Genomic DNA, 27,526 nt, shown 5'->3' with positions numbered 1-27,526 from the left:
TTCAAAACATAGAAGCTTCCAAGTGCTAGGGAGGGAGAAAGAAAAGAAATGTTTCACTAATCCGTTAACCGTTAATAAGGCCAGGAGATCTAAAATTTAGGCGAACATGTAAAGAGGGATGACGTTAGTTTTTGCTTGCTGTTTACCAGCCGAAATAATGCGATTATCATGAGCCAGGACAGTTTGGACTTGGGCTTTTGAGGACTTAAAACAGCTCTTCTGTTAGAAAACCCACATCTTGAAATAAAAACAGCTCTCTCGCTGTTTGTGGATATGGGAGGAAGTGGTACATGTGTGCATATATTCACTTGCATGGGTTGCGGAGGGGTGTGAGGGGGAGGGGCTGTTCTTTATGGCTTTGCTGTTTTCTTTGAATCCGGCGCGCTCACTGGTGCCACCTACAGGCGTCCCTAGACTATTGTAACTAGTACAGGTTGCGCGGCGCTGCCTGCTTGAGGGGTTTTTCACTCATCTCCAAAAAAGCAAAAGAGAGGCAAAGAGGAGGTACCATGAAGCCGCCGGGATGGCATCCAGCTCTGCTTCTCACACTATTGTTCTGGCCGGGTGAGTGTGAGCCGGAATCTCGCCTCAGGTGGGGTTAAGGGAGAGATAGGGAGGGGGGGGGGGGGAGGAGGAGACATCCAGAATGGACAAAGAGCAAAAATAAGGGGAAATGGAAGGAGAGCATGAAACAAACAAACAAAAAAAAGCCACTAATAATAACAAGTAAGAAGAAAGGGCACAGGGAGGACTGAAGAAGAGGGGGTCCGAGAAAAAAAAAATCGTGCAAAGGTTGAGCAATTTGTGCCCCCAAAACTGTAGCCCCCAAATCCACGGGGAGCTGCTAGAAGTTAAAGGCAAAAAGGCCCAATGATATCCAGGGGTTTAGCACATCTGTCTGCGACTCAAACAAGATTTCAAGCTCAGGTTATTTGATATACCACCCATTTTTTTTCAAACAGAAATCGTAAGCCTTTTGCCAATTGAATAAGTAGAGGGGATCTAACAAAGGTCACAGCTTGGCCACCCATCTTGGCAATAGTGAAAACAGGGTAATAGTGTCGCCTTTCATTTCGTTCATGACCTTATGAAAAACCCCATGGGATATGAGGGTACAAAAGAAGGCGCTTCGTTTGGCAGTAAAGAGACGAGACGTACAAGATCATGAGGGGCATGGAGAGGGTGGGGAGGGACAGATTCTTCAAACTTTCGAAAACTACAAGAACGAGAGGGCACTCGGAAAAATTAAAAGGGGACGGATTCAGAACCAATGCTAGGAAGTTCTTCACCCAAAGGGTGGTGGACACCTGGAATGCGCTTCCAGAGGGTATGATACGACAGAGCACGATATCGGGGTTCAAGAAGGGGAAGGGGGTAAAACGCGGACCTCACAGACCTCGCGGATCTAAACCCGCACGTCCTTAAAAATCTGAGGTCCGTGCCGCTTGTAGTTAAGTTTCTGGCTCTGACAGACCTCGGTGACAATTTAGCGCTGACGGATCCGTCTCAGCATAGGGAGGGAAAAGTATTAGGATCCGTCAGCGCTACAATGTCATCGAGGTCTGTCAGAGCCGATTTACTGGGGCTGCAGGAACCCAGTTTAAAGGATTCGTTTTAGAGCCGCTCCAGTACTAGCACTAGTCTCTGGCTCCGACAGATCTCGGTGACATTGTAGCGCTGACGGATCCTAATACTTTTCCCTCCCTATGCTGAGACGGATCCGTCAGCGCTAAATTGTCACTAGAGCCAGAGACTAGTGCCGGAGCGGCTCTAAAACGAATCCTTTAAACCGGTTTCCTGCAGCCCCAGTAAATTAAAAAATCTGAGGTCCGCGGCTCTGACAGACCTCGATGACATTGTAGCGCTGAAGGATCCTAATACTTTCCCCTCCCTATGCTGAGACGGATCCGTCAGCACTAAATTGTCACCGAGGACTGTCAGAGCCAGAAACTAACTACAAACGGCACGGACCTCAGATTTTTAAGGACGTGCGGGTTTAGATCCGCGAGGTCCGTCAGGTCCGTGAGGTGCGCGTTTTACCCCTTCCCTTCAAGAAGGGATTAGATAATTTCCTGAAGGAAAAAGGGATAGAAGGGTATAGATAGAAGAATACTATACAGGTCCTGGACGTGAGCGGACTACTGGGCATGATGGACCTCTGGTCTGACCCAGCAGAGGCATTGCTTATGTTCTTATGAGAGTAGAATTCTGTTTCTACGGGTTTCTGTTTATTTTTATCGTTATATCTTTTTCTAATGTGGCACAAAACTTTTCTTTCCTAATAAAATGCTATAAGCTCTTGAGATTTTCATAGTTATTTGTTTACGTTGCATAAATAATTAAAATATGTAGTGCTTTCTCTCTCTATATCTATTTATTGAAAATATCTTTTCCATACATTCCACAATAAATTGATTTTTTTTTTTTTTTTGCCACACATCTAGAGTCAAAACAATGGCGGACAAAAATATGCCATAGCAAAAGATATAACAAACTGTTATTTTGCCACTGTAGCTGAAAAGAGTGTTATCTTATTTCAATAAGTGCCAATTTGCAGAAATAAAATTCTATGTTTTTTTTTACATTGTTTCACATCCTTGATTGAACCATATCCACATCATTCTCTTCTTGGTTGGGCTGAGAACTTTTCAGCACCCCCTGGTAGTTTTTAAAATACTTTGCAATTGTTTTAAACATTTACCCCCTCTTCTATTAAACTGTGCTAACAGTTTGTAGCACAGAGAACCGCGCTGAATGGCCTTCGCTGCGCCCGACACTCATAGGAACCCATCACAGTTTCATAGTAAGACTTGATTCAACCTTTGTTAGGAATGTCATATCTAATCTAATCTAATCTTCCATTTGGGTGTCGATCATACCTATTCAGACTCTAGGCGACTTACATAGAGAGGTTAAAAGGGGTTCAGAGGGAGCTTAATAAGGAGGGCCTTGAAAGTGAGGGGGAGAAGAGGGGAGCGAAGAAAAACTTAATTGTCGGAAGGGGGATCATCTATGTCCAGAATAAGATGAGAATATGTCTTATTTTGTTACAAAAAAATTAATTCCAACTTCATCTTCTTGGCTAAATGCCATTTTGTTAAAACAGATCTTAACGGCCACTTCCTCAATGACAGTCATTTTTTTAAAAAAACAAAGTTCATCCAGTTTTTACAGCATATTACAGTAACACCTGTCAGTAATAGTAATAATTTGTAAATAATGTAAATTTGTTTTGGGGTTATTTGGAAAAATGTTGGGGGGAGTCCCATTTTTTCAAGATACCCTGTATTTTAGAGCTTTGGGTTTTAAAGCAGAAAATAATGGAACCATTGACAAAATTTTGCAAAGAGTGATTGCCGATTATGCCCTTTGGTCATACATGTCCAGGGTGGGTGGGTTGGAATGTATTTTTGAGTTCTCAATGAGTGTAGTTCTTAGATATAATTATTGGGGGGGAGGGAGATAATCTTTATGTCATAGATTATAATTGTAATTGTATTTAAGTGCTTTCATAGAATTATATGATTGTATTTTATTTTGCATTTACTTATGGCTTTAAAATGAATAAAGAAATAAAAAATAAAAAAAAAGAAAATAATGGAACAATGGGAAATTCTTTTTCTATCTAAAACACTAAAATTGAAGGGATGTAATTTATTTTTATATTTTACTTTTTAACATGTTTATTGATGATATAAAGGAAGAAACCATAATATAGTCCCAACCCCACTTCCTTATATCTCTTCCACCCTACCTAAATATTCCACATAGGAGGGGCCGCTGAAAAGTTCTCAATCTAACCAAGAAGAGGATGATGTGGAGCCAAGAAACCTACAAGTTATTCCATGATATGAAAAGTGTCAAGAAAAGTGTGGAATAACTTGTAAGTTTCATGGCTCCACATCATCCTCTTCTTGGTTGGACTGAGAACTTTTCAGCAGTCCTTCCTATTGTGATGTCATAATGCCTCATTCCACCAATACCTAAGATCCAATCTCATTGGTGATGTCATAATGGCTTGGGTCCCTATACTTGTGCCCATGTACTAGATGCATTTGCCTCATTGAAGCAAAAGTGTGGAATAACTTGTAAGTTTCATGGCTCTACATCATCCTTCTTGGTTGGACTGAGAACTTTTCAGTGGCCCCTGGCCTCTCGTATAACTCAACAAAATAGTACAACAAGCAAGAAGCCTAGCAACTCTCTCCTTCAAACCCTTTATATAAAATTATTTTATGAAAGTTTCAGCCAAATTCCCAAGTGAGCTCTTTGTTTGCTGTTGTTTAGCTTTGCTCTTTAGATTGTATCTGCATAAGAACATAAGAACATAAGCAGTGCCTCTGCCGGGTCAGACCAGAGGTCCATCCCGCCCAGCAGTCCGCCCCCGCAGCGGCCCAACAGGTCATGACCTGCCTTAATCACCAGAAGGGGCCCCCTTGCCCCCTAGGTTTCTCATCGAAGTCCTATCTTCCCATCAATGTCCTAACCCTCCGGCCTTGCACCTGCACGACCTGGTGAGCTGTCTATACTTATGCAACACCCCAGCACCTCCCTCGCTACCCCACGATCCCCTTTTCCCTCAGGAATCTGTCCAATCCCTGTTTGAATCCCTGTACTGTACTCTGAATGTTACATTTCCTTTTTTAAAAAAAAAAAAAAATCTTTATTCATTTTCAGAACTTATACAAAGCACAAGCCAAATATACAGTCAGATAAAACAAATAACAGCACTTATCTTTGAACAAATAGTAAACAAAATACTTTACTCCCTCCCCCCCACCCACCCTCCCTGGATGTGTGTAGAAATCATCAGGGAATAAAAGGTTAATCAATCAATCAGTCTTTTGTTTAATAAATACCTCTAATGGAACCCATTTTTTATTTTTTTTTACAATTTTTACGATTTCCCAATTGTTCCAGTTGTTTGTATCAATTGCATGGCCACCCCTGTCATTATCAGAAACAGTCTGCTTTTATAACTGTCTATTGGATTCTTAACTTTCAACAATGTCCCGAATAGGACCACATCATAAGACAATGGTATCGAGACCTCGAGTACCATATTAATTTTTTCCCCATATTGATTTCCAAAAAAAGAAAAATGTTACTTCTCGTTTGGAAAATGCAGAGACGCTCCCTAGTCCTTCTCAGATACCACTTCTGCTCAGAATCAAACTAGAAGGCAATACTGTCCTCAAATTGCCCTAGCCTAAATTTATCGACCAATATTGATATTTCTAGACTACCTTTATGAAACTTTTTAAGTTCTGTTTAAAGCGGGGAGGCAGAAATGAGGCATAAAATGTAAATTTGGGATTTTGTGTTTGGGGTGTAGTATTTGTACTGCTAATATGATATCAAAGGAAACAGGGTGAAAATGTTCACACATGAATATTTTATATTACAAAAGTTTAACCCTCTGAGGGTTTCTCCACCTTTCTTCACCTTCATTAGTTTATATTGTAGTACAGTTTACGAGTGCGCCAGTTTGCGAGTGTTTTGCAAGACGAGCAAAACATTCGAAAATCGGCGCTTCGGAAACCGAGCGTGCCTCGATTTGCGAGCGGCGCCTCCGCGATCCGGCACCCTCCCCCCACGATCCGGCACCCCCCCCTGCCGCGATTGGGTAACTCCCTGCCACTTCTTACTGTCATCTGGGCACCGGCACCGGCGTGAATTCGCAGGCCTTGAGCATGCGCAGATGCTCAAGGCCCAGCAAGAAGAGGAGGCCGATCTTCAGGCACCGGCACCAACGCATAGGACATGCTGGTGCCGGCGCCCAGATGACAGTAAGAAGTGGCAGGGGGGTGCCCAATTGCGGCGGGGGGGTGCCCAATCGCAGCAGGGGGGGGGGGTGCTGAATCGTGGGGGGGGGGGTGTGCCGGATCGCAGGGGGGCCTTCGGAGGGAGCAATGCCGGTTCTCATGGGGGGGATAGAGCAGCGCCGCTGGCCTCGGGGGTGGGAACGTATCAAAGCGAGTTTCCATTATTTCCTATGGGGAAACTCCCTTTGATAAACGAGCATTTTGGATTACGAGCATGCTCCTGGAACGGATTATGCTCGTAATCCAAGATACCACTGTATTTTATATATCTATTTGTGTTCATATTGTTTATTTATTTAATTTGTTTTCTATCCCGTTCTCCCGGAGGAGTTCAGAACAGGTTACAGGTTGCAATTTGTCATAGTTAGTGTGACAATATTAATTTTTTTAAAAATGATACATAGAATAGGAGAATTATTAAAACCAGCTGGAAGGACATCAATCAACCAGACCTTGCCATTTTGTCTTACTCTTTGCTTCTAGGCTGGATCCTGACTCAAGAAGGTGAGAGAATTCACTCTGCCTGAAGTTTATTCTTCTGAATTCTGGCTTACTTTCTGCTTACGAAAGACTCTTTTATACTCCCTCTTACTGTCTTATGCCTGTACCCTGCACCTGATCAAGTCTTGGGCTTCCCCATCATGCACAAATGAAGATGGAAAGACAGGTGGAAGGAAGAGGTTGAGACTAGAGGTCTGCATGGGAACGGGGATCGCAGGAATCCCGTGGGTCCCGTGGGAGTCCTGCAGGAATCCCCCCTAAACCATGGGACTCCCATGGGGACCCCCCTCTGGCCAACGGGACTCCCACGGGGATGGAAGGCTTTGGAAGCAGGGTTCGTCCATATAATACAATGGACACGTCAGCCTTAGTAAAAGAGGGGGTTTATAAGTTAATTACCTGAACAGAAAACAAAAAAGGGTTCCACCAAAGAGATTCCACAAGGAAAACAGCAGCCCAAACACAAAAGAAACTGTGGAATTGATGATCCTGTCAGAAGTAATTGCTGCTTATTATGGGGATGGGCGGGGATGGAGGTAATTCCTTGCGGGGATGGGTGGAGACGGAGAGGATCCTGACGGGGACGGGTGGGGAAGGAGAGGATCCTGGCAGGGACGGGTGGGGAAGGAGAGGATCCTGGCGGGGATGGGTGGGGACAGAGAGGATCCTCCACCACCTAATTAATTACATATAATATGTTTTTTTTCAAACTTATAGTAAGATATGCTTAGCTGCATTGCTCATTTCTTTCGTGCTTATTGTGATTGTTTGGATTGCTGTTGTTGTATATCAAGTAAACATTACTTAGCTTTAACTTTCAGCTTGAAAAATCATTCCCCTGAACACCAACGCGTTTCGATGTCCTTTATCAAGGCGACATGGGGAGCTGAAAATCAAAGAGCAGACCATTATAATCACGAAAATGAGAGCTCTGCAAATCTAATTCAGATACCCCCCTCATCAAAACCCTAAATTGCTTACATTTAAATTTGAACATACACTGTATACCACCAACCGGCTGCAAACGCACGCCGAGGCAGACTCGCTCTGGGATTTAAATACCACCCACCTGGACAGCTCATCCGGGGAACACCCTCCTACCCAAAGAACTTTCTTAAAGGGACCCTACCTCAAACCACTGCCTAAGAAAACAGGCCAGCCTAGAGATCAGCTTGAGCTAACCAATCGGACGTTTCATTTAACCCCTTAGGGGACATTGAATCTAGTACAAACATCCAACGGATTTTGATTTTCAGCTCCCCATGTCGCCTTGATAAAGGACATCGAAACGCGTTGGCGTTCAGGGGAATGATTTTTCAAGCTGAAAGTTAAAGCTAAGTAATGTTTACTTGATATACAACAACAGCAATCCAAACAATCACAATAAGCACGAAAGAAATGAGCAATGCAGCTAAGCATATCTTACTATAAGTTTGAAAAAAAACATATTATATATAATTAATTAGGTGGTGGAGGTTCCGTGGGGTTACATGAGGATTCGCTCCCAGCACTCCATTCTTGAGTGCCGGGTTGTCTGATACCCCTTCCGGTCCTCTTTATCACTTGTTTTTCTTTTGTTTTTCTTTCTCTGTGGATTTCGGTATCTGTTTTTCATTGGAATTTTTTATGCAATAAGAGTGTGGAGTTGTTATCAGAGGGAGCCAGCACCGACGTGGGCAGCAAGTTCGTGATACTGCTTGCGACGGGGGAAAAATTAAAGAAGTACGAGGGAAGGGAAGGGAAGAGGCGCACGTGCACAGCAGGGGGGGTTGGAAAGGAGAGGGGGCACCAAGATGGTGCCCAGGGTAGACCTCCTGCCCTCTCCCCTTACTACGCCACTGATTAGAAAGATTTTTCATACAGGCAACACCGGCTCTGGGAGGGCATCTGTGCGCAGAGCTTGTTAGCATCTTCCCTCCTCTCATTTACTAGGAAAACCACCCCCTCGCTTCCCGTCCTAGCTGGCCTGAGGTGGGGTCCCCACCCTTTCTCTCTTGAATTGCATTTTGATCACTGGGCCATCTGCCCACTTATTCACTCGACGCTCAATTCTATATATGCCACTTTTAAAAATCGTCTCTGATTAGTGTTGCACTAAGGGCCGGATTCTGTAATTGGCGCCTAAAAAGATAAGCACCTAAAGTTAGGTGCCTAATTTAATTAATCAGTAAATTGACTTCATGAGTTTTAACAAGATCACAATTAAAGAATTAATTGGGAGACAGGCGCCTATCCTCTTATGCATGATTCTACAAAAGAGAGGCGCCTATCACGTGGCGCCTAACAGTGTCTAATGCCAAAGTAGGCATATTTAGGGTTCATAGACAATTGCGCGCAAGACAATCACGCGCGGACAAAATCGCGCAGACAACTCAGCGCGAGACAACTTAGCGTGAGACAAATGAGCGGAAGACAAGTGAGCATTAAGACAAGTGAGCGCAAGACAATTTAGCGCAAATTATTTTCCGAAATGTGCACGAGCGGGACAACTGAGCGCAAGACAACTCAACGCCAGCAACTCAGCACAAGATAACTCAGCGCAAGACAACTCAGCGCCAGCAACTCAGCACAAGACAACTCAGCGCCAGCAACTGAGCGCAAGACAACTCAGCGCCAGCAACTCAGCGCAAGACAAGCACTAAATTGTCTGGCGCTGAGTAGTTGCTGCGCTCAATTGTCTTGCGCTGAAATGTCTTACGCTCGGTTGTCTTTGCGCTTACTTGTCTTAACGCTCAATTGTCTTTGCGCTGAGTTGTCTGCGCGCTTTTGTCCTGTCACCATATTTAGTGGTGGAGAAAGACTTAGGCACCTCTGGGAGCGATTCTCTAAAGCAGTGGTTCCCAACCCTGTCCTGGAGGACCCCCAGGCCAGTTGGGTTTTCAGGATAGCCCTAATGAATATGCATGAGAGAGATCTGCATATAATGGAGGTGCCAGGCATGCAAATCTGCTCCATGCATATTCATTAGGGCTAGCCTGAAAGCCCGACTGGCCTGGGGGTCCTCCAGGACAGGGTTGGGAACCACTGCTCTAAAGGACTTAGGCGCCTATAATGTAGGCTTTTAACCCCTGCCCTATATTACTGGCACCTAAGTTTTAAGTTAGGCGCCACTAAGCATGATTCTGTAATGGGCGCCTAAGTGTGATTGGCGCGCAGTAGGAGGTCAATTTCTATACACAGCGCTGTAATCAAAGGCCGCCTAAAAAAAAAAAAAGGCCACCGATCGCGTGTCATTCACTCAACAGTGCTGAATCAGGGCTACTTATAAAAAGAGGTGCCCTAAAGGTAGGCTAGAGTTTTAAAGACCTACTTTTAGGGTGCCTATCTTGCAGCTACACAGGTGCCTAAGAACACCTAAGGCCACTTCCAGCATAAACCATGTCCCAAGTAGCATTAGGCACCAATAGGCACCTCCATGGGCAGCTAACAGCATGGACAGGGCAGGATTAATTTATCGAGGGTCCCTAGGCACACAAGTACACTGGGGCCCCCCGCCCCACCCCACCATGTGCCCAGGCAGAAACAGGAAGTTGCATCAGAGGGAAGCTTTGGGCAAGCAGCACTGCTTGCACAATTACAGTTCCCGTTGCCTTTCTTACCCGCGTTGCTTGCTTGTCTTACTTTCCGTCGATGGGGGGGGGGAGGGGCCGCATTGCTGATCGGGGTGGGGCCCATGTTGCCGATTGGGGGGGCCCCGCATTGCCGATCGATGCTGGAGGGGTCCATCGCTGTTTGGAAAAACCAATGTGGATGCCCTCCTTCATCGGGCCCCCCTGACTATTTTGGGCCCTAGGCACGTGCCTACTTGGCCTATTAGCTTAATCCTGCCCTGGGCACGGGAAGTTTTGAGAATCTTCCTCTGAGTTCATTTCAGCTGCTTTCCTCTCTCTTGCTTTCTGTCCCTCCTCACTTCATTGCCGTGTTGGGATGCTTAAGTTTCAAGTTTCAAGTTTATTTAGATTTAATGGTTCGCTTAATAAATTCTAAGCGAATTACATAACAGTTAAATTGGGATAGAACGATTAATTAAAAAAACACAAAAAGAAACAGGGTCAATACAGACTAACAATACAGACAAAACTGGAATGATTGGGAAAGAACATAGGGGAATAAAAGTTACAAAATTGTTGTTTCCCTACTGGGAAGAGAAGAAAACTGTGAAGGATAGGAAAAAACACTAGGGATGGGGTATAAAAAGAGTAAAGACTTTTCACTTTTATTATTTTAAATTATCGAGGAAAAAATTAACACCTCATTCTCTCCTCACTTCAGAAAAGATTCAAGCAGTGGATGTGAGCATTTCTGGAACGTCTGTGATTCTGACTTGCCCTTTGGGATCGGACACTAACAAACCAAATAAGATCACATTAAAACACAAAAATAGTATCTTTGATCACAAGGAGGAGAAACCATTTACTCTGCAGAACTTTGACGAGTCCAACAATGGCTTATACGAATGTACGGTTTCATATGAAGGCAATGTTCCACCACTGAAAGCAAAACTGTACTTAAAAGCCAAAGGTAAGTAAATGAAAGACAAGGAGTTCTCAGGGCGCTGGTCTTTGACCGGAGGGCCGCCGCGTGAGCGGACTGCTGGGCATGATGGTCTGACCCAGCAGTGGCAATTCTTATGATCTTATGTTCTATGAGGTAGAGAATGACATGGAGACAAATATCTCCCCACCCCCACAGGAACTCATTTTCCCATCCCGTCCTCACAACCTCTTTCCCTGTCCCATTCCTGCAAGTTTTGTCCTCAAAAACTTTAAAATCATAAGTAGCAACATTCTCGAGCTCAGATTGTGATGTCATAATGCCTCATTCCACCAATGCCTAAGCTCCGTCCTCATCTGCACAAGCCTTAAACACTTTTAAATCATAAGCAGCAACATTCTAGAGCTCAGATTGTGATGTCATAATGCCTCATTCCACCAATGCCTAAGCTCCGTCCTCATCTGCAAAAGCCTCAAACACTTTAAAATCATAAGCAGCAACATTCTAGAGCTCAGATTGTGATGTCATAATGCCTCATTCCACCAATGCCTAAGCTCCGTCCTCATCTGCACAAGCCTTAAACACTTTTAAATCATAAGCAGCAACATTCTAGAGCTCAGATTGTGATGTCATAATGCCTCATTCCACCAATGCCTAAGCTCCATCCTCATCTGCACAAGCCTCAAACACTTTAAAATCATATGTAGCAACATTCTAGAGCTCAGATTGTGATGTCATAATGCCTCATTCCACCAATGCCTAAGCTCCGTCCTCATCTGCACAAGCCTTAAACACTTTTAAATCATAAGCAGCAACATTCTAGAGCTCAGATTGTGATGTCATAATGCCTCATTCCACCAATGCCTAAGCTCTGTCTTCATCTGCACACGCCTCAAACACTTTAAAATCATAAGTATTCAAGGTTTGTGCAGTTAAGGCAAAGCTTACAGGAATGGGACAAGGACAGCTTCAAAACTCATGGGGTTGGGATGGGGGAAATTGAATTCCTGCGGGGACAAGGACAAATTTGTCCCTGTGTCAATCTCTACTTTGAAGTTTACATTTTTTCTTCCCCCCCCCCCCACCTCCCTTTTTCCTTTGTAAAGTGTGGAATTAGGGCTGGCATGATCAGGCCTTTGTGAGAATTAATCTGAAATCAGGAGCACAAAACCATTTTTAAACCTTTTTTTAAAATTTATTTTACTATTAATTAAGTAGTTCTATTTTCAAGTTTTAAGTTTATTAAATTTGATACACCGCTTATTTAAAGCTAAGTAGTTTACATTAAAAAAAAATTATTGCAAAATTAAAATGAAAGGGGGATATTTACACAGACTAAGCAACAATAAACAAATACCACTAGATATATAAGGGAAAATGGAAAGTGGATACATTATATTAAAAATAAAGGCCTTGGGAAAGGGAAAAAAACAAGAGGATGGGGAAGATGAGAAAAAGAAGAGAAACAGAGAGAAAAAGAGAAAAGAAAGAAAAAGGGAGAAAGAGAATAACCTAATGAGATTGAATCTAGGACCGAAGAGGAACGTTTTAAGACCCGATTTAAACTTTGAGGCACAATGCTCTTGTCTAAGGTTGATGGGGAGGGAATTCCAAAGTGTAGGAGCTACAACAGAAAAGATCATTTTACGGGCGGTGGTGTATACTATTTGGCGCATTTCCAGTTTTATCTAATTTTTAAATTTATTTTAAATACTCTTATTAAATGTTTTGCCAATGCGGTATCGAATGCTGCTCACTGCTAGGAATGTTACAGAGGTACCCAGAGAAGGGAAGCAGCGCACACGCGTGGTAGCGGGGGTGGGTGGAGAGGAAGATGAGTGCATGCACCCTCATCAAGATGGCATTTGGGGCGGACCACCCCCACTTACTATGCCACTGAAAGCAGGCATGGCCCAAGGGCAGTAGTAGCCTACTGGCACTGAAGAATCCCCTTCAGCTGCAGCTTGTAGTTGACTAGGGACTAGATTCACTAAGGACACCGATTGCATCCCGACCACTTTGCGACCCGCTTGTTCCCTGACCCGATTCATTAACCTTGGTGTCAATCAGCCTCCGATCCGATCTGCGCATGCAAATGAGGAGGAACGGCATGCAAATGTAAGCAGGCAGCGATTCACAAAAAAAATGAGGAACGCCGACTGGGCTGGCCGATCATAAAATAAGCGACTGAGGACCAGTCGCTCAGGTCCTTTCTGACTGCCACCCTGCTCTCTGCCCCGACTCTCCTGCCCTTCCCCGCAGTGCGAGCCCATGGTTTTAACCCGCAGGTTTAAAGCAGATTAAAACCACGGGCTCGTGAAGATGATTGAAATTAAAAAAAAAAAAATAAAAATCTAAAGCTCTGTAAGCGTGCAAAGACCATCTACAGGCAAAGAAGATGGTCTGTGCATGCGTCGGGATCGCTGTTCAGCGATCCATGCAGTCAATTGGGAGCGTGATTATGATCGCCCCAATTTGTATGAGGGCACTTCTTGAATCAGTCCCCCGGCCACGGATCGGATCGGATCGGATCCATGGGCTTAGTGAATCTAGTCCTAGGTCAGAGACACCTAGAAAGTTGGGATGTGCCAGAAGGGCTGCATAGTATTCAACCAGGCAGTGGTGTAGTAAGAGGGATGGGGAGGGTCCGCCCTGGGAGCCATCTTGCTCGAGGCGCTGGCACCCCTCCTCCCCTCTGCCCCCATTCCCACTCCTCCCCTTGCCATGTGTATGCCCCATCCCCTCCCTTTTACCTTGTTAATGTCAGCGCGAGCAGCCACAAACTTGCTGCCCATGTCAGCTTCGACGCTCTCTGACATCACTTTCGGGACCCGCACCTAAGAAGTGGCATCAGAGAGAGTGCCGAAGCTGACATGGGCAGCAAGTTGGCGGCTGCTCACGCCGAGGTAAAAAAAAGGTACAGGGAAAGGGCACGCCTGCACAGTAGGGGGTGGGGAAGAGTGTGGGAGAGGGCACCCCCCACCCCTATCACCGCTCACCCTCGCTATGCCACTGCTACCAGGTGTTCTCACACAGTTCAGATGCTGTAGTAAACTCTGCCATATCCAACAGTGGTCTTCCAGGACCTGCTGCCAGCACTAGGGAAGAAAGATCCAAGGAGCTGAATCAGCCTGGGGAGAGGAGTGGAAAATGGGCACCAGGGGAGGAGGAGAAGAAGGTAGAAAAGAGCCACTCAGAAAAGGCACAAGGGGGGGGGGGGGGAGAAGAAGAGAGAGAGGAGGAAAAAGACAAGAGAACAGAAGGGATAGATGGAGGCCACAGCTGAGAGAAGGCAAAAGGAACATAGTGAATGAGTGAGAGAATGATATAAGGAACGTGAGGGTGAGAAGGGCGGGGAAAAAGTTGAGAAGAGGGAATTACAAATGTGGCACAAAGGGAGAGGGGTATAAAGGAGGTAGCTAGAAAGCTAGGAAAAATTAAAGGAAAGGAGAGAGCATGGAATTGGTGGCTTAAGAGAAAGATGGCTGGGTGAGAGGGGGAGGGAGAGGGAGAACTGAGATGCAAAAAGATGAGAGGAGTAAAAAAAAGTAGAGAAGTGCCAAAGAAGGTGGAAGGACAGTTGGAGAAATAATATGGAAAGAAAAAAAAGCTACAGAAGTCAGAAAAAGCCAGAAGATGAAAACAGAGGATGAAAGAACAGTTAAGTCAAAGGGTAAACATTTTCTTTTCAATTTATATTCTTATTTTTTAATTGCAGAAAGGTTTTAGTTTTATAAGTATCCTTTTAAATTTTAGCTGTAATACTTGACACTGATGATGTTCAACTCTTGTCAGCTGTGTGTTCTGTAATTTTCAGTGTGTGGGGGGTGGGGGGTTGTGCCCCTCTCTCTCTGGTCCATAATTCAAATTAGAGAATGACACGGGGACAAATTTTTCCTCGTCCCCACAGGAACTCATTTTCCCATCCTGTCCCCGTGAGTTCTGTTCCTGCACCTGCCCCATTCCTGCATACTCCGTCCTCATCTGCACAAGCCTCAAACATTTAAAATCATAAGTAGCAACATTCTAGAACTCAAATTGTGATGTCATAATGCCTCATTCCACCAATGCCTAAGCTCTGTCCTCATCTGCACAAGCCTCAAACACTTTAAAATCATAAGTAGCAACATTCTAGAGCTCAGATTGTGATGTCATAATGCCTCATTCCACCAATGCCTAAGCTGCGTCCTCATCTGCTGAAGCCTCAAACACTTTAAAATCATAAGTAGCAACATTCTAGAGTTCAGATTGTGATATCATAATGCCTCATTCCACCAATGTCTAAGCTCTATCCTCATCTGCACAAGCATCACTTTAAAATCATAAGTAGCAACATTCTAGAGCTCAGATTGTGATGTCATAATGCCTCATTCCACCAATGCCTAAGCTCTGTCCTCATCTGCACAAGCCTCAAACACTTTAAAATCATAAGTAGCAACATTCTAGAGCTCAGATTGTGATGTCATAATGCCTCATTCCACCAATGCCTAAGCTCCGTCCTCATCTGCTGAAGCCTCAAACACTTTAAAATCATAAGTTTTCAAGGCTTGTGCAGTTAAGGCAGAGATTACAGGAATGGGACAGGGACAGCGACAAAACTCATGGGGACGGGACAGGGAAATTAAGTTCCTGTGGGGACAGGGACAAATTTGTCCCCATGTTATTATCTAATTCAAATCCAACTCTCTGAATATGCATTATAGAGTTTCTCTTCATGGATGGCATGGCCCAGGTAACAAACTGTAAGAGGCTACTGCCCCCTTTGAGGTGCCCACTCCTGCCCTTTTCTGTGACACTCCTGGATCCTCTCCTCTATTCCTCACAGTCATTCTAATCAGTGGGCTACTACATATGTCCAGTCTTTGAGATGCTGTGACACCCTCTTTCTTTCCTCTGGGACAAGCACAAATTCTTTTTAAATTGGGATATCTTCATTATAAAGTACTGATGGGTCAAGTCCCTTCTTAGATGACAGACTTGTTTTGTTCCTCTTCGCATTATTCATGTATTACCAAAGCTTTCTTTGTTTTTCAACCATTCAAGGGCTGTAGGTATAAAAGATATCACGATAGAACTCTCTCTTTTCAGCAGCAGCTCTCATCCTCATCTATTTCTTCTCTTCACTGTAGGAAACAACTCAAGACTTTCTTGTTCTCTAAGTTCCTTGGTTCTTAATATTAATGTATCCATCATTTTGATTTACTGTATGTTTTGTAGTTAATCTCTTGTTAACCGCATTGAACTTTAAGGTAATTGCGGTTTAGAAATAAATTCTTACGTTATGTTACGTTGCCATGGACTGTGAGTATTTGGTAACTCAGAGTACCCATATTCAGGTAGCAAGATGACTGAGCAATGAACATTTCAGGTACAGAATAGGCAAGTTAGTGGTGGAGGCCTCAGCAGCAGAGGGAAGGATGAATGATGACATATTGGACATCTGCAGTGGTATTGACTAGGGGTTGAGAGGAACCAAATTCTGAACCAAATTCAGGGTAGCCAGAAAACTTTCACCAGTCCTAGTGGAACTCCAATTTACCGTCTTCCTGACTACCAACAACTTCTCCTTTTGCAGTATGTGAATTATGTGTAGAAATGGAAACTTGGACAGTAATAGGGATCCTGGTGGCGGACCTTCTCATCACACTTGGAGTGATCTTAGTGGTGTATTACTGCAGCAAAAGCAAGAAGGGAGGAAATGAGGGAGCAGGAAGTCATGGAAGCAAACCCAAAGGTAAGGAAAATGCAGAACGAATGCAGACCTGATGGCTGACCATCAAGATACAGAAAGTGACACGGTGACAAAATTCATCACAGTTCCCGTCCCCGTGGATAACCGCGGGAAACCATCTTCATGTCATTCTTTAAGAAGAGAGGGAAGAATCAGAGTATGAATAGCTACAACCACTGACACGCAAGCTTTGCTTTGAAGAATGCTGGTGTAGAAGGACTGAGGTTGAAACAGACACTACAGAATGAAAGTCTCTGGTATCCAGAGCAGATATTGTGATGTCATAATGCTTCATTCCAAGAGCCAATCACATCAGTGATATCACAATGGCTTAATTATCCTTGGCTCACATAAGAATCAGAGTATGAATGGCCACAACCACTGACCCTCAAGCTTTGCTTTGAAGAATGCTGGTGTAGAAGGACTGAGGTTGAGATAGACATTAAAGAATGACAGTCTCTGGTATCCAGAGCAGATATTGTGACGTCATAATGCCTCATTCCACCAATGCCTAAGAGCCAAACTCATCAGTAATGTCACAATGGCTTTATTATCCTTGGCTCCCATAAGAATCAGAGTATGAATGGCCACAACCACTGACCCACAAGTTTTGCTTTGAAGAATGCTGGTGTAGAAGGACCGAGGTTGAAATAGACACTAGAAAATGACATGGGATTATTTCCTGCGGTTATCCATGGGGACGGGAACGGTGATGAATTTTGTCATCGTGTCATTCTCTAACAGAAACCTGAAGTCCAGCATTATGTCTACAGGGTGAGGTTGAAAAAAGAAAATTAACTCCCCTAGATTTTTTTTTCACCATTTTCTCAGCAACTGCTTTGAATTTCAAAGAGGAATCTTATTTGTTTATGGCTCCTTGCACAAAACCGTGGTGGAGATTTCTATTGCAGGTCAGCGAGGTAAATGCTCCAATGCTCATAAGTATTCCATGAATGTCGGAGCATTTACCTCGCCGGCTCGCAGCTTTGTAAAAGCCGGCGTTAATCACCATACTTATGTATTACTATTAAACAACATTTAAATGTCTTATGTTGATGTTTCTGATTTTTTAGCATTACTACCTAGTGATTTTTGTGCATTTAAAATGTTTGCAATAAAACACAGTAAAATAACATCATTCAAACGATACAGTCAACAATGTGTCAGACATTTGCAGTCACTGTGAATGCACAGTGTCCAACTCCGGCGTTAACGCAGCCCTTCAGTCACTTTGGGAAGTTCTTAACAGCCTTGTCGATACGGTCCCTCTTGCAGGCTTTCCCAGATCAATGGCAGCAGTGGCCTGGAGTGCGGTGACTATTTGCGGCTTTAGGTGGAGTTTGTGTGTACCAGGGTTTTATTTTCCGAATAATGGAAGTTTTACAGTGCATATGAAAATGCAAAAAACAGGCGACTTTACGTGCATAGATTTAAGAAGAATTTTTTAAGTGCTCTGAGAAGATTTTTTAAGAGACCATAAGCCGAGATCAAGCCTCACTCAGCATGTCTCTAAATTTCTCAGTCACTGACACTGTTTGAAAACACTTCGTCCAAAAATATACAATCCACTTACCTGCATGCTGAGTAATGGTGCTCGATTTCAAAAGCTTGTGTCAGGTATTGGATTGTGGCCAAAAATAGGTGCAAATAGTTTGGAATGCACAAAAATCACCGAATGGTCATGACAAAAAAAAAAAATCTGCATCTTCACCGTGTTTAAAGATAATCTCACCCCACTCAGCACATAAACATAGGGGTCCTTTTACAAAGGCGCGGTAGCGGTTTAACGCGCGGAATACCGCGCGTTAAACCGCCTGCCGCACTAGTACCTAACGCCTCCATTGACGAGGCGTTAGGATTTTAGGCTGCCGCGGGGGTTAGCGCGTGATGAAATGTCCGACGCACTAACCCCCCGTGGCGCGCCTTGATAAAAAGAGCCCATAGTAACAACAAATAAAACTGTAAAATTTCACTGAAATTCCAAGCGATTGCTGAGAAAACAGCAAAAAACTCTAGGAGGTTACTTTTTTTTTAACCTCGCCCTTATTATTTATTAATTGGGATTTATTAACTGCTTTTATGAAGTGATTCCCCCAAGGCTGTGAACAGCAAATTTTTAAAATCTTAAGTATTTTCCCTCTCTGTCCTGGTGGGTTTGCAATCTAACTATGGGTTCATAGACAATGGCGTGCAAGTTTCAAGTTTCAAGTTTATTTGGTTTTACTATACCGACCATCAAATAAATATCTGGCCGGTGTACATTACAATAAAAATATAAATAAAATAGGGAAGGGGAATTAAAATATTCTACATTTAGAGGTACAAATAGTGTATATTAAAACATAGACTAGACAAACTTGATTGTGAGGGAAGAGGTTTATGGAAGGGTAAAGTTACAATGTTGAGAGAAAAGGGAGAAAGAGGGGATGGGAAAACAACATTTGGGTAGGGAAAAGTCGTTAAAATAAATTTGTGATGTTGAACGATTGAAGATGACTGAGAGATAGCTACTAAACAGAAATAAATGCATCACGGAATAGGAAAGTCTTTAAGCCTGTTTTAAATTTATTTAGTTGTTGTTCATCACGAAGAGGTTGTGGTAAAGAATTCCATAGCATTGGGGCAGTAACAGAGAAATTTATTTTCCGTGTGTAATAAAAGCTTTTGATGGAGGGGATCAGAAGAAGATTTTGATTTGTGGATCTTAAGGTACGAGATGAACATTGAGGGATGAGAAGTTTATGTAGAAATGAAGGCAGATGGGAGGATTTTATTTTGAAGGTCAGGAGAATAATTTTGTAAGTAATTCGATGGGCCACAGGAAGCCAGTGGGCATCTTTCAGGATTGGGGTGACGTGATCATATTTTCCTAATTTATAAATGAGTTTTATTGCTGTATTTTGAATCAATTGAAGACGTCGGATTTCTTTTTGTGGAAGACCGTTAAAGAGGGAATTACAATAATCTAGATGAGAAATGATCAAGGAATGAACCAGAATTGTAATAGATTCGGTCTGTAGGATTGAAGTCAATGAGCGAATGATACGAAGTTTATAGAAACAAGTTTTTATTATAGAACTGATGTGATCGTGGAATGATAAATCTTTATCAATAATAACCCCTAAAAGTTTTATTTTTGTTTCCATTTGGATTGGAACTGATTTAATGGCTATTTTTTCAGGTAAGGCTTCAATATTTTTGGTTGAGAATAAGAGTCCACGAGATTTGTTAACATTAAGAGAAAGTTTGTTGATGTAGAGCCAGTCGTTTATGGAATCCAGTTTATTGTTAATATCTTTAATGTCGGAAGTATTAGAAGTGTCGATTGGATGAAGGAGTTGAATGTCATCTGCATAGGCGAAGACAATCGCACGCGGACAATTGAGTGTAAGACAAGTGAGCGCTAGTCAATTGAGCGCGAGGACATCTGTCACCTCTAACTATGGGGGGGGGGGTCTAACCTGGGGTAGTGCCCAGAGTCACAAGGAGGGCAAAGGAGGGATTAAAGAGCAAATTCTATAAGAAGCGCCCAAAAGTTAGGCGCCAAATCAGGCACCGTTCAGCGCGATTCGAGTAAAATTGGGTGCTGTTTAGTGAATCGCCCTGAGTGGCACCTATTTTGGAGGCGCCCATTAAATAGGAACAGCTGAAAGTTAGGCGCCAAGCTGATGCGCTTAAGCACGCTCAAGAGCAGCGATTCTGCAACAAGGCGCCTAACACGTAGCCACGCCCACGCCTAATGTGGATAGCGCCTTTTTTTTTTTTTTTTTTTAAAGGCCGCCTAAATTTTTAGAGGCACCTTATTGCAGAATCACTTTTTTCTTGCTAGGCGCCTAATTACTGCTGATTAATTAATTAATTCAATTACTGCTGATTAAAAAGCTTAATTGGGCTTTTGAATCAATTTAGATAGACGCCTGCGCCTATCTAGTTGGGCGCCACCGAAATAGGAGCCTATCATTAGGCGCCGCTTACAGAATTTGGCCCTAAGTGACTTGCCCAGGGTCACAAGGAGCAGGCAGAGATTGAACTCACAACTGCAGGGTGCTGGGGCAGCAGTTCTAGCCACTAGGCCACACCTCCACTCCCTTTGTATTATAGTACCGTGTTCCTATTGAAGCTCCAGCAACAAACACTAGCAACAGCAGCCTAGTCTAGGGATACCAGACGTCCAGGAAAACCCGGACATGTCCTCTTTTTAGAGGATGGGCTTTCCGAAACCTGGCATTTGTCCAGGTTTTGGAAAGCCCCCAACAAGCTCCGGCCACATCTGGAGGGCCTCTGAGCATGTGCGGATGACATCACACACATCCGCGCATGCTCTAGGCCAGGGCTGCCCAAGTCCGGTCCTCGAGATCTACTGGCAGGCCAGGTTTTCTGGATATCCACACTGAACATGCATGAGAGAGATTTGCATACCAAGAAGGCAGTGCAGGCAAATCTCTCTCATGCATATTCATTGTGGATATCCGGAAAACCTGGCCTGCCAGTAGATCTCGAGGACCGGACTTGGGCAGCCCTGCTCTGGGCCCTCATGGGGGGTGGAGCTCGTGGGGGGTAGAGAGGAGTCTGTGTGGGGGGTGGGGCTGGGGGGCTGAACTGGTCAGGGCTGGAGGTGGAACACGGGGCTGGAGGCATAACAAGGCAGGGTCATGTGTCCAGGATTTTGCAGAAGAAAATATGGTAACCCTAGCCTAGTCAGCCAGGCAGGTTCTGATGACAGGATATGCAGTCAGCGCAGGAATTTGGCATTTCAGCGACCAGGACTCCATGGTACAAAACAGCCCTGCCCCCCAAATCAAAGATCAGAGATTGGTGCTGAAAGAAATAAGAAGCTTCAGGCAACATTCAGCTATCTCTGTCAGACTGCAAGTGCAGTAGTAACTAAAATTCCTCAGGAGTTTACATAGGCTGAGCAGGTTGGTGGTGGGAGGTTACTGTCTGGAAATACCACAGAGAAGCATAGAAGCCATGTGTTTAGGCAACAGCCATGTTAGCTGTTACAAAGCCATTTCAAAGCATTGTGGTTAGCTATGAAAAGAGCAGGGTGCCAGGGGTGAACTAATTGGGGATCTTGTAAGCTTATTTACCTAAGAGAGTGGTAGTCACAATCTATGGCTGGCAGCTGACATTATATGTCTTTACAACATGGATGGGAAAAACTGGTCAGACTGAATGGGACAATTATTCTTTTCTGCCTTCATCTATTATGTAATTATGTTGCTCTATTAAAACACATAACTACTTTCTAGTCATTAGGACAGTGACACCTGCTGGTTTGATAAGAATACAGAGACTATAGAGCTGGGCTTCAGGGTCATTGGAGAGTATCAAATTGATATGAATGAAAAAAAAAGTATCAAGATATAATTCACAAATGAAGCTCTGTTCTTTCGTAGGCTACTCAAAGGAGCGCCCTCCACCTGTCCCAAATCCAGACTATGAGGTAAAGATACTTTTTTTTTCTTCTTAAAAAGCATTTTTGGTCTGATGTCACTATATCAGTATCCCATATGAGGCAGCACAAGCATAAGCATTTGAGGATCAGGCACAGCCTGACAGGACAAGTCTGAATAATTTGTGTGGTAGGAAATGGCAAAGCCAGTGCTAGCTCTGGTAATGAAGTGAGGTAGCAAAGTATATTTCTTTCATTCTTTTTGTCTTTCCATTTTATTGTACGGTAGACTCTCTGTTAACCAGCACCCATGGGAATTAATTAATAGATGCTGGATAAATGTGGTTTCTGATTGCTTGAGAGTTACTCTTAAAAATAGGCCTAACTAATACTATACCCCATACTATGCCATACCATAAACTGTTCCAGACAAACTACTGGACATGTAGTAGGCAAAGCATGGGTGTACTCAGGTGTGACGTGCCAAGTTTACACTTAAATTTCCGCCAGAAATTGATTTTATTTTCATTTTTATATAATAAGAACATAAGAAGTGCCTCTGCTGGGTCAGACCAGGGGTCCATTGTACCCAGCAGTCCGCTCACGCGGTGGCCCAACAGGTCCAGGACCTGTGTATTAGTCCTCTATCTATACCCCTCTATCCCCTTTTCCTTCAGAAAATTGTCCAATCGCTTCTTGAACCCTAATACCATACTCTGTCCTATCACGCCCTCTGGAAGCTCATTCCAGGTGTCCACCACCCGCTGGGTGAAGAAAAACTTCCTAGCATTGGTTTTGAATCTGTCCCCTTTCAGCTTTTCCGAATGCCCTCTCGTTCTTGTATTTCGAAAGTTCAAAGAATCTGTCCCTCTCCACTTTCTCCATGCCTTTCATGATCTTGTAAGTCTCTATCATATCCCCTCTAATCCTCCTCTTCTCCAGGGAAAAAAGCCCCAGTTTCTCCAGTCTCTCAGTTTATGAAAGGTTTTCCAAACCTTTTATCAAACGTGTCACTCTCCTCTGAACCCTCTCGAGTATCGCCATATCCTTCTTAAGGTACGGCGACCAATATCGGACGCAGTACTCCAGATGTGGACACACCATCGCCCGATACAACGGCAGGATAACTTCTTTCGTTCTGGTTGTAATACCCTTCTTGATTATACCTAGCATTCTATTCGCTCTCTTAGCGGCTGCTGCACACTGTGCCGACGGCTTCATTGTCTTGTCCACTATTACCCCCAAGTCCCTTTCTTGGGTACTCTCACTCAATAACATCCCTCCCATCGTATAGCTGTACCTCGGGTTTCTGCTTCCCACATGCAATACTTTACATTTCTCTACATTGAACTTCATCTGCCATCTCGTCGTCCACTCCCCTAGCTTATTCAGGTCCCTTTGTAATTCTTCACAGTCCTCTTTAGTCCGAGCAGCTAGTTTGGTATGGTCTGCAAATTTTATTATTTCACACTTCATCCCTGTTTCTATATCATTTATAAATATATTTAATAGCAGCAGTCCGAGCACCGACCCCTGCGGAACACCACTCGTGACCCTCCTCCAGTCCAAGTAGTGGCCTTTTACTCCTAACCTCTGTTTCCTCTCCGCCAACCAATTTCTAATACATCTGTGTACGTCTCTTTCCACCCTATGGTTCTTCAGTTTCCGAAGTAGGCGTTCATGGGGTACCTTGTCAAAAGCTTTTTGGAAATCTAAATATACAATGTCTATGGGGTCCCCTTTGTCCATCCATTTGTTAATTCCTTCGAAGAAGTGCAGTAAGTTCTTTAGGCACGATCTCCCCTTACGAACTTACTGCACTTCTTTGAAGGAATTAACAAACGGATGGACAAAGGGGAACCTATAGACATCGTATATTTAGATTTCCAAAAAGCCTTTGACAAGGTACCCCATGAACGCCTACTTCGGAAACTGAAGAACCATGGGGTGGAATGAGACGTACACAGATGGATTAGAAGTTGGTTGGTGGGGGAGGAAGCAGAGGGTAGGAGTAAAAGGCCACTACTTGGACTGGAGGAGGGTCACGAGTGGTGTTCCGCAGGGGTCGGTGCTCGGACTGCTGCTATTAAATATATTTATAAATGATATAGAAACAGGGATGAAGTGCGAAATAATAAAATTTGCAGACGATACCAAACTATTACAGTATTTCTTTAAATTATTTTTCTGGTTGCTTGAGAGTTCTGATTAATTGAGTTCCCGTTAACAGAGAGTCTATTGTATCTTCAATCAGTACAAAACCAACAATGTGTCTCATATTTCACAAAATTCATTTCCCAATTCCCTCCTCTACTAGAACCAACCCTTCTCAATTCCACTTCTTTTGCCCATCATTCTCCTCTTATATACTGGAGTGGTAACTGTATAAGCATTATCTGAGCCATCCCATTAACTCATTTCCCCTTTCTCAAAACACCCCATAAAACTTTAATTAACTCTGTCCCACTTTCATGTCATTCTATATTCTCTCCCCCATTCTTCTTCTGGACCCGCTGAAGATATTGATCACAGGCATTTTGGAATTGTTCACGTGGAGGGGTATAATAGAAAGGAATGTCTAAGTCCGTTTTTGTCTAAGTCGTAAGTCGTCCAAAGTAAAAAAACAGCCCAGGACACATTTTTCAAAAATACATCCAAAATTTTTTTGTTTCGAAAATCGTCTAACTATACGTCCTGCTGATCTGATCATTCAAGTCACTAAATCGTCCATCTTTATACCACATTTTCATCCAACTTTTCGTCCAAGTCAATAACGCCTGGAACAAGCCCTGTTGGACGTGGGAAGGGTCTGCAAAGTGATGGACTGAACACCCAGACATGGCACCTAAATAGTGGGTACCTTACAAGGCACTGCTGTGAACTTCACAAAAAGGGTGCCATGTCTTCTCCTCACTACAACTCCCTTATAGGTCATTGTGAGCCCCCAAACCACCTCCAGAATCCCCTAGACTCATTTATCTACCACCCCAATAGCCCTTATGGCTGCAGGAGCCACTTATATGCCAGTACAAAAGGGTTTTGGGGGTGTATAGGGGAGTGAACATGTTTAAGTATCAATGCAGTGATTACAGGGGCTTATAGGCATGGGGGCCTCCTTTCCATGGGTCCCTAACCCACCCCCAAGATGACTTAAGCTGCCTCTGTGTGGATGACTAGGCTTTCCTATGCCAGGCTGTCAGGTGATGATGGTCTGGAGGCTGAATTTTAAAGGTGTGGTTATGATTTTTATGGGATTGGGGGGTGAACACTGGGGTAGTGTGTGGGGGTCTGTATTATGTGTTTTGCAGTGCTTATCTGATGACTGTAGGTGGGTTTTTGTGACTTAGACCATGTTTTAAATGTCTCTCAGTTAAGCAAATACCCCCAAATTCTGTGTATGAGGCCTTAAGTTGTGCGTGCAAATTGGTGCACTTGATTAATGGGCCTAATTGGTGATAATTATTGGCAATTAACACCTCATAATTGATGCTAATTGGCAAAAATTAAAAAGTTACGTGCAAAACTTGGAAAGTATGATTCTTTAAAAAAAAAAGTGTGCCAGTTGCAGTGCGCAAATTTGAAAAGGGGTGTGGCCAAGGGTAGATTGTGGGTGGATCATGGGCGTTCCTGAAAACAGAGTCTGTCTCCATCCCCACCCTGTCTCTACAAACTCTGTCCTTGCCCCCGCCCTGTCCCTGTGAGCTCTGTCCTCATCTGTACAAGCCTTCTCTGCCTCTTTGGTTCCAGGTTGTTCTTTTAAGCCATGCAGGCTATATGGAGGCCTGGAGGCCTGAAGGGGGAGTGTGTGGCGCAGTGGTTAAAGCTACAGCCTCAGCACCCCCTGGGGTTGTGGGTTCAAACCTGCGCTGCTCCGTGTGACCCTGGGCAAGTCACTTAATCCTCCCCATTGCCCCAGGTGCATTAGATAGATTGTGAGCCCACCGGAACAGACAGGGAAAAATGTGTAGGTACCTGAATAAATTCATGTAAACCGTTCGGAGCTCTCTTGGGAGAACGGTATAGAAAATTGAATAAAAAATAAAATTAAAAAAATAACTATCAGGCCCCAGATGGCAGAGGAGAAGGAAGCAGCCTGATGTATGGCTGTGCAACTTCTCTGTTGTGGTGCTTATGCAGGTAGCTGTTGGGGACTGGAAAAAATGTAGACAAAGTGGGGCCTCTAAATAGTATCTGGCGGGCCACATGTGGCCCCCGGGGCGCAAGTTTGAGACCACTGGTCTACACACTGCTGTCACAATAGCCTCCCCCTGGCACATTTGCAAAAACCGAGCATGCGCAGGGACGGGGCAGCAGCATAGATACAAGTAGGAAAGGGATCTGCTCTTGCCACTGGAGGACCTCTGCAGCTGGTGGGGCTTGGGGGATCCCCACCAGTTCAAGTATTTAATATTTTGAGTTGGCACAGGGCTGGGAGATGTAGAGACTATGTGTCCGCCCAGTGACCCTCCCCAAATTTGAGGTCTGGCTTTCCCTCTGTTGTTCTGTCCCATTCTTGCACACCTGTCACCTCACCTCACCCCTCTCCCCCAACCCATCTGCTTATAGCACACTTACACTACCTTTTGCAGCCACTCCTCTTCCTAAGATGAAGTCGCCTAGGAGGGGGGAAGATTGAAGCCAGTGTGGGAACTGTGAGACTGGGGTAACAACAGCTGGAGGATGACATAAAAGACCTGGGAACAGATGTAGAAGAATGGCAGTAAGCAAAGAAGATGTGGGGCAATGGCTGTCAGTCAACTTCTGTGGTGGCACTGAAAGATAATGAAGAGAGGGCATACCAAATTTTGAGGCTGCTTAGGACACTAAAATCTCTTGTGCCTGCCCTATCCATGATGTCAGTACTTCCACATAACATTTGTCTTAATGTTACAGAAATTTGTTTCACAGACATAACTGTTGCCAAAGCTTTGTGATTAGACTCAAGCCTGGTCCTCTTTTTTTTCTTTTTGTCTTTTTCTTGTGTCTGAACAGCCACTTAAGAAGGGTCAACGGGAGGTCTATGATGGTCTGAATTCCAGAGGATACTAAGGACCAGACAGCTGAGGCTGGAAGTGACACACCTCTCCATGATTTTCTTTCTCAGGGAAGACCCAACCTGAAGCAGCAGGATATTGGGAGAATTCTTTCACATCTGACTTGGCATAAATACCCCCCCCCTTCGTAGTACATCCTTCCTGTGCAGCTTCTAATTAATGTTTTATATTTATTGAAAGACTTTAGCCTTCTTCCAACAAATGACTCTGTCTATCCCTGAAGTAGTCAAAGCTATTAAGAAATAAGTGTGGATATGGAGGCAGGAAGCACACACATTCTCATTTATAGCCTTGGTTCAATCTGAGATCATACTGAATCTCTATATGCACAGGCAGTGGAAAGGAGTGGACCACTGGGGCCCTTGCCCCAGTGGCGTTCCTAGGGTGTGTGATACCTGGGGCCCATCAATTTTTACACACCCCCCCAGCCCATCATTTTTTGACACCTCCCCAGCCCACCATTTTTTTGACCCCCCTCCCCCCCCCCCGTCCTTGGTACGCCACTGCTAGGGTTCGAAAAAGGCTA

The 27,526-nt window shown here is 44.0% G+C and overlaps 1 protein-coding gene across 3 annotated transcripts; it reads left to right on the top strand.

Moving 5' to 3' along the window:
* Positions 1-433: 433 nt before the first annotated feature.
* On the top strand, positions 434-27,526 carry CD3E (CD3e molecule). Of its 3 annotated transcripts, XM_033919285.1 has the most exons (6): positions 434-564; positions 6,309-6,329; positions 10,599-10,847; positions 16,396-16,554; positions 21,951-21,997; positions 26,939-27,526. In XM_033919285.1, exons 1-6 carry the CDS (start codon positions 510-512, stop codon positions 26,993-26,995), a joined length of 588 nt encoding a protein of 195 aa, XP_033775176.1. In that variant the 5' UTR covers positions 434-509; the 3' UTR covers positions 26,996-27,526. The 3 variants fall into 3 exon arrangements, with proteins under 3 accessions (XP_033775176.1, XP_033775178.1, XP_033775177.1); XM_033919287.1 differs by lacking the exon at positions 16,396-16,554; XM_033919286.1 differs by lacking the exon at positions 6,309-6,329 and having other exon boundaries at positions 439-564.

This window comes from Geotrypetes seraphini, chromosome 13, assembly GCF_902459505.1.
Source record: "Geotrypetes seraphini chromosome 13, aGeoSer1.1, whole genome shotgun sequence".
Taxonomy (NCBI): Eukaryota; Metazoa; Chordata; class Amphibia; order Gymnophiona; family Dermophiidae; genus Geotrypetes; species Geotrypetes seraphini.
Note: the sequence above shows the minus strand (reverse complement) of the source record. Positions and strands in the feature narration are given on the sequence as shown.

Bases quoted from the DNA above. Each gene is read 5' to 3' on its own strand.
- CD3E (XM_033919285.1), top strand. From the start codon at position 510: ATGAAGCCGCCGGGATGGCATCCAGCTCTGCTTCTCACACTATTGTTC. The intron at 6,330-10,598 runs GTGAGAGAATTC...TCCTCACTTCAG, and splicing joins CTGGATCCTGACTCAAGAAG to AAAAGATTCAAGCAGTGGAT. The intron at 21,998-26,938 runs GTAAAGATACTT...GTGTCTGAACAG, and splicing joins TCCCAAATCCAGACTATGAG to CCACTTAAGAAGGGTCAACG.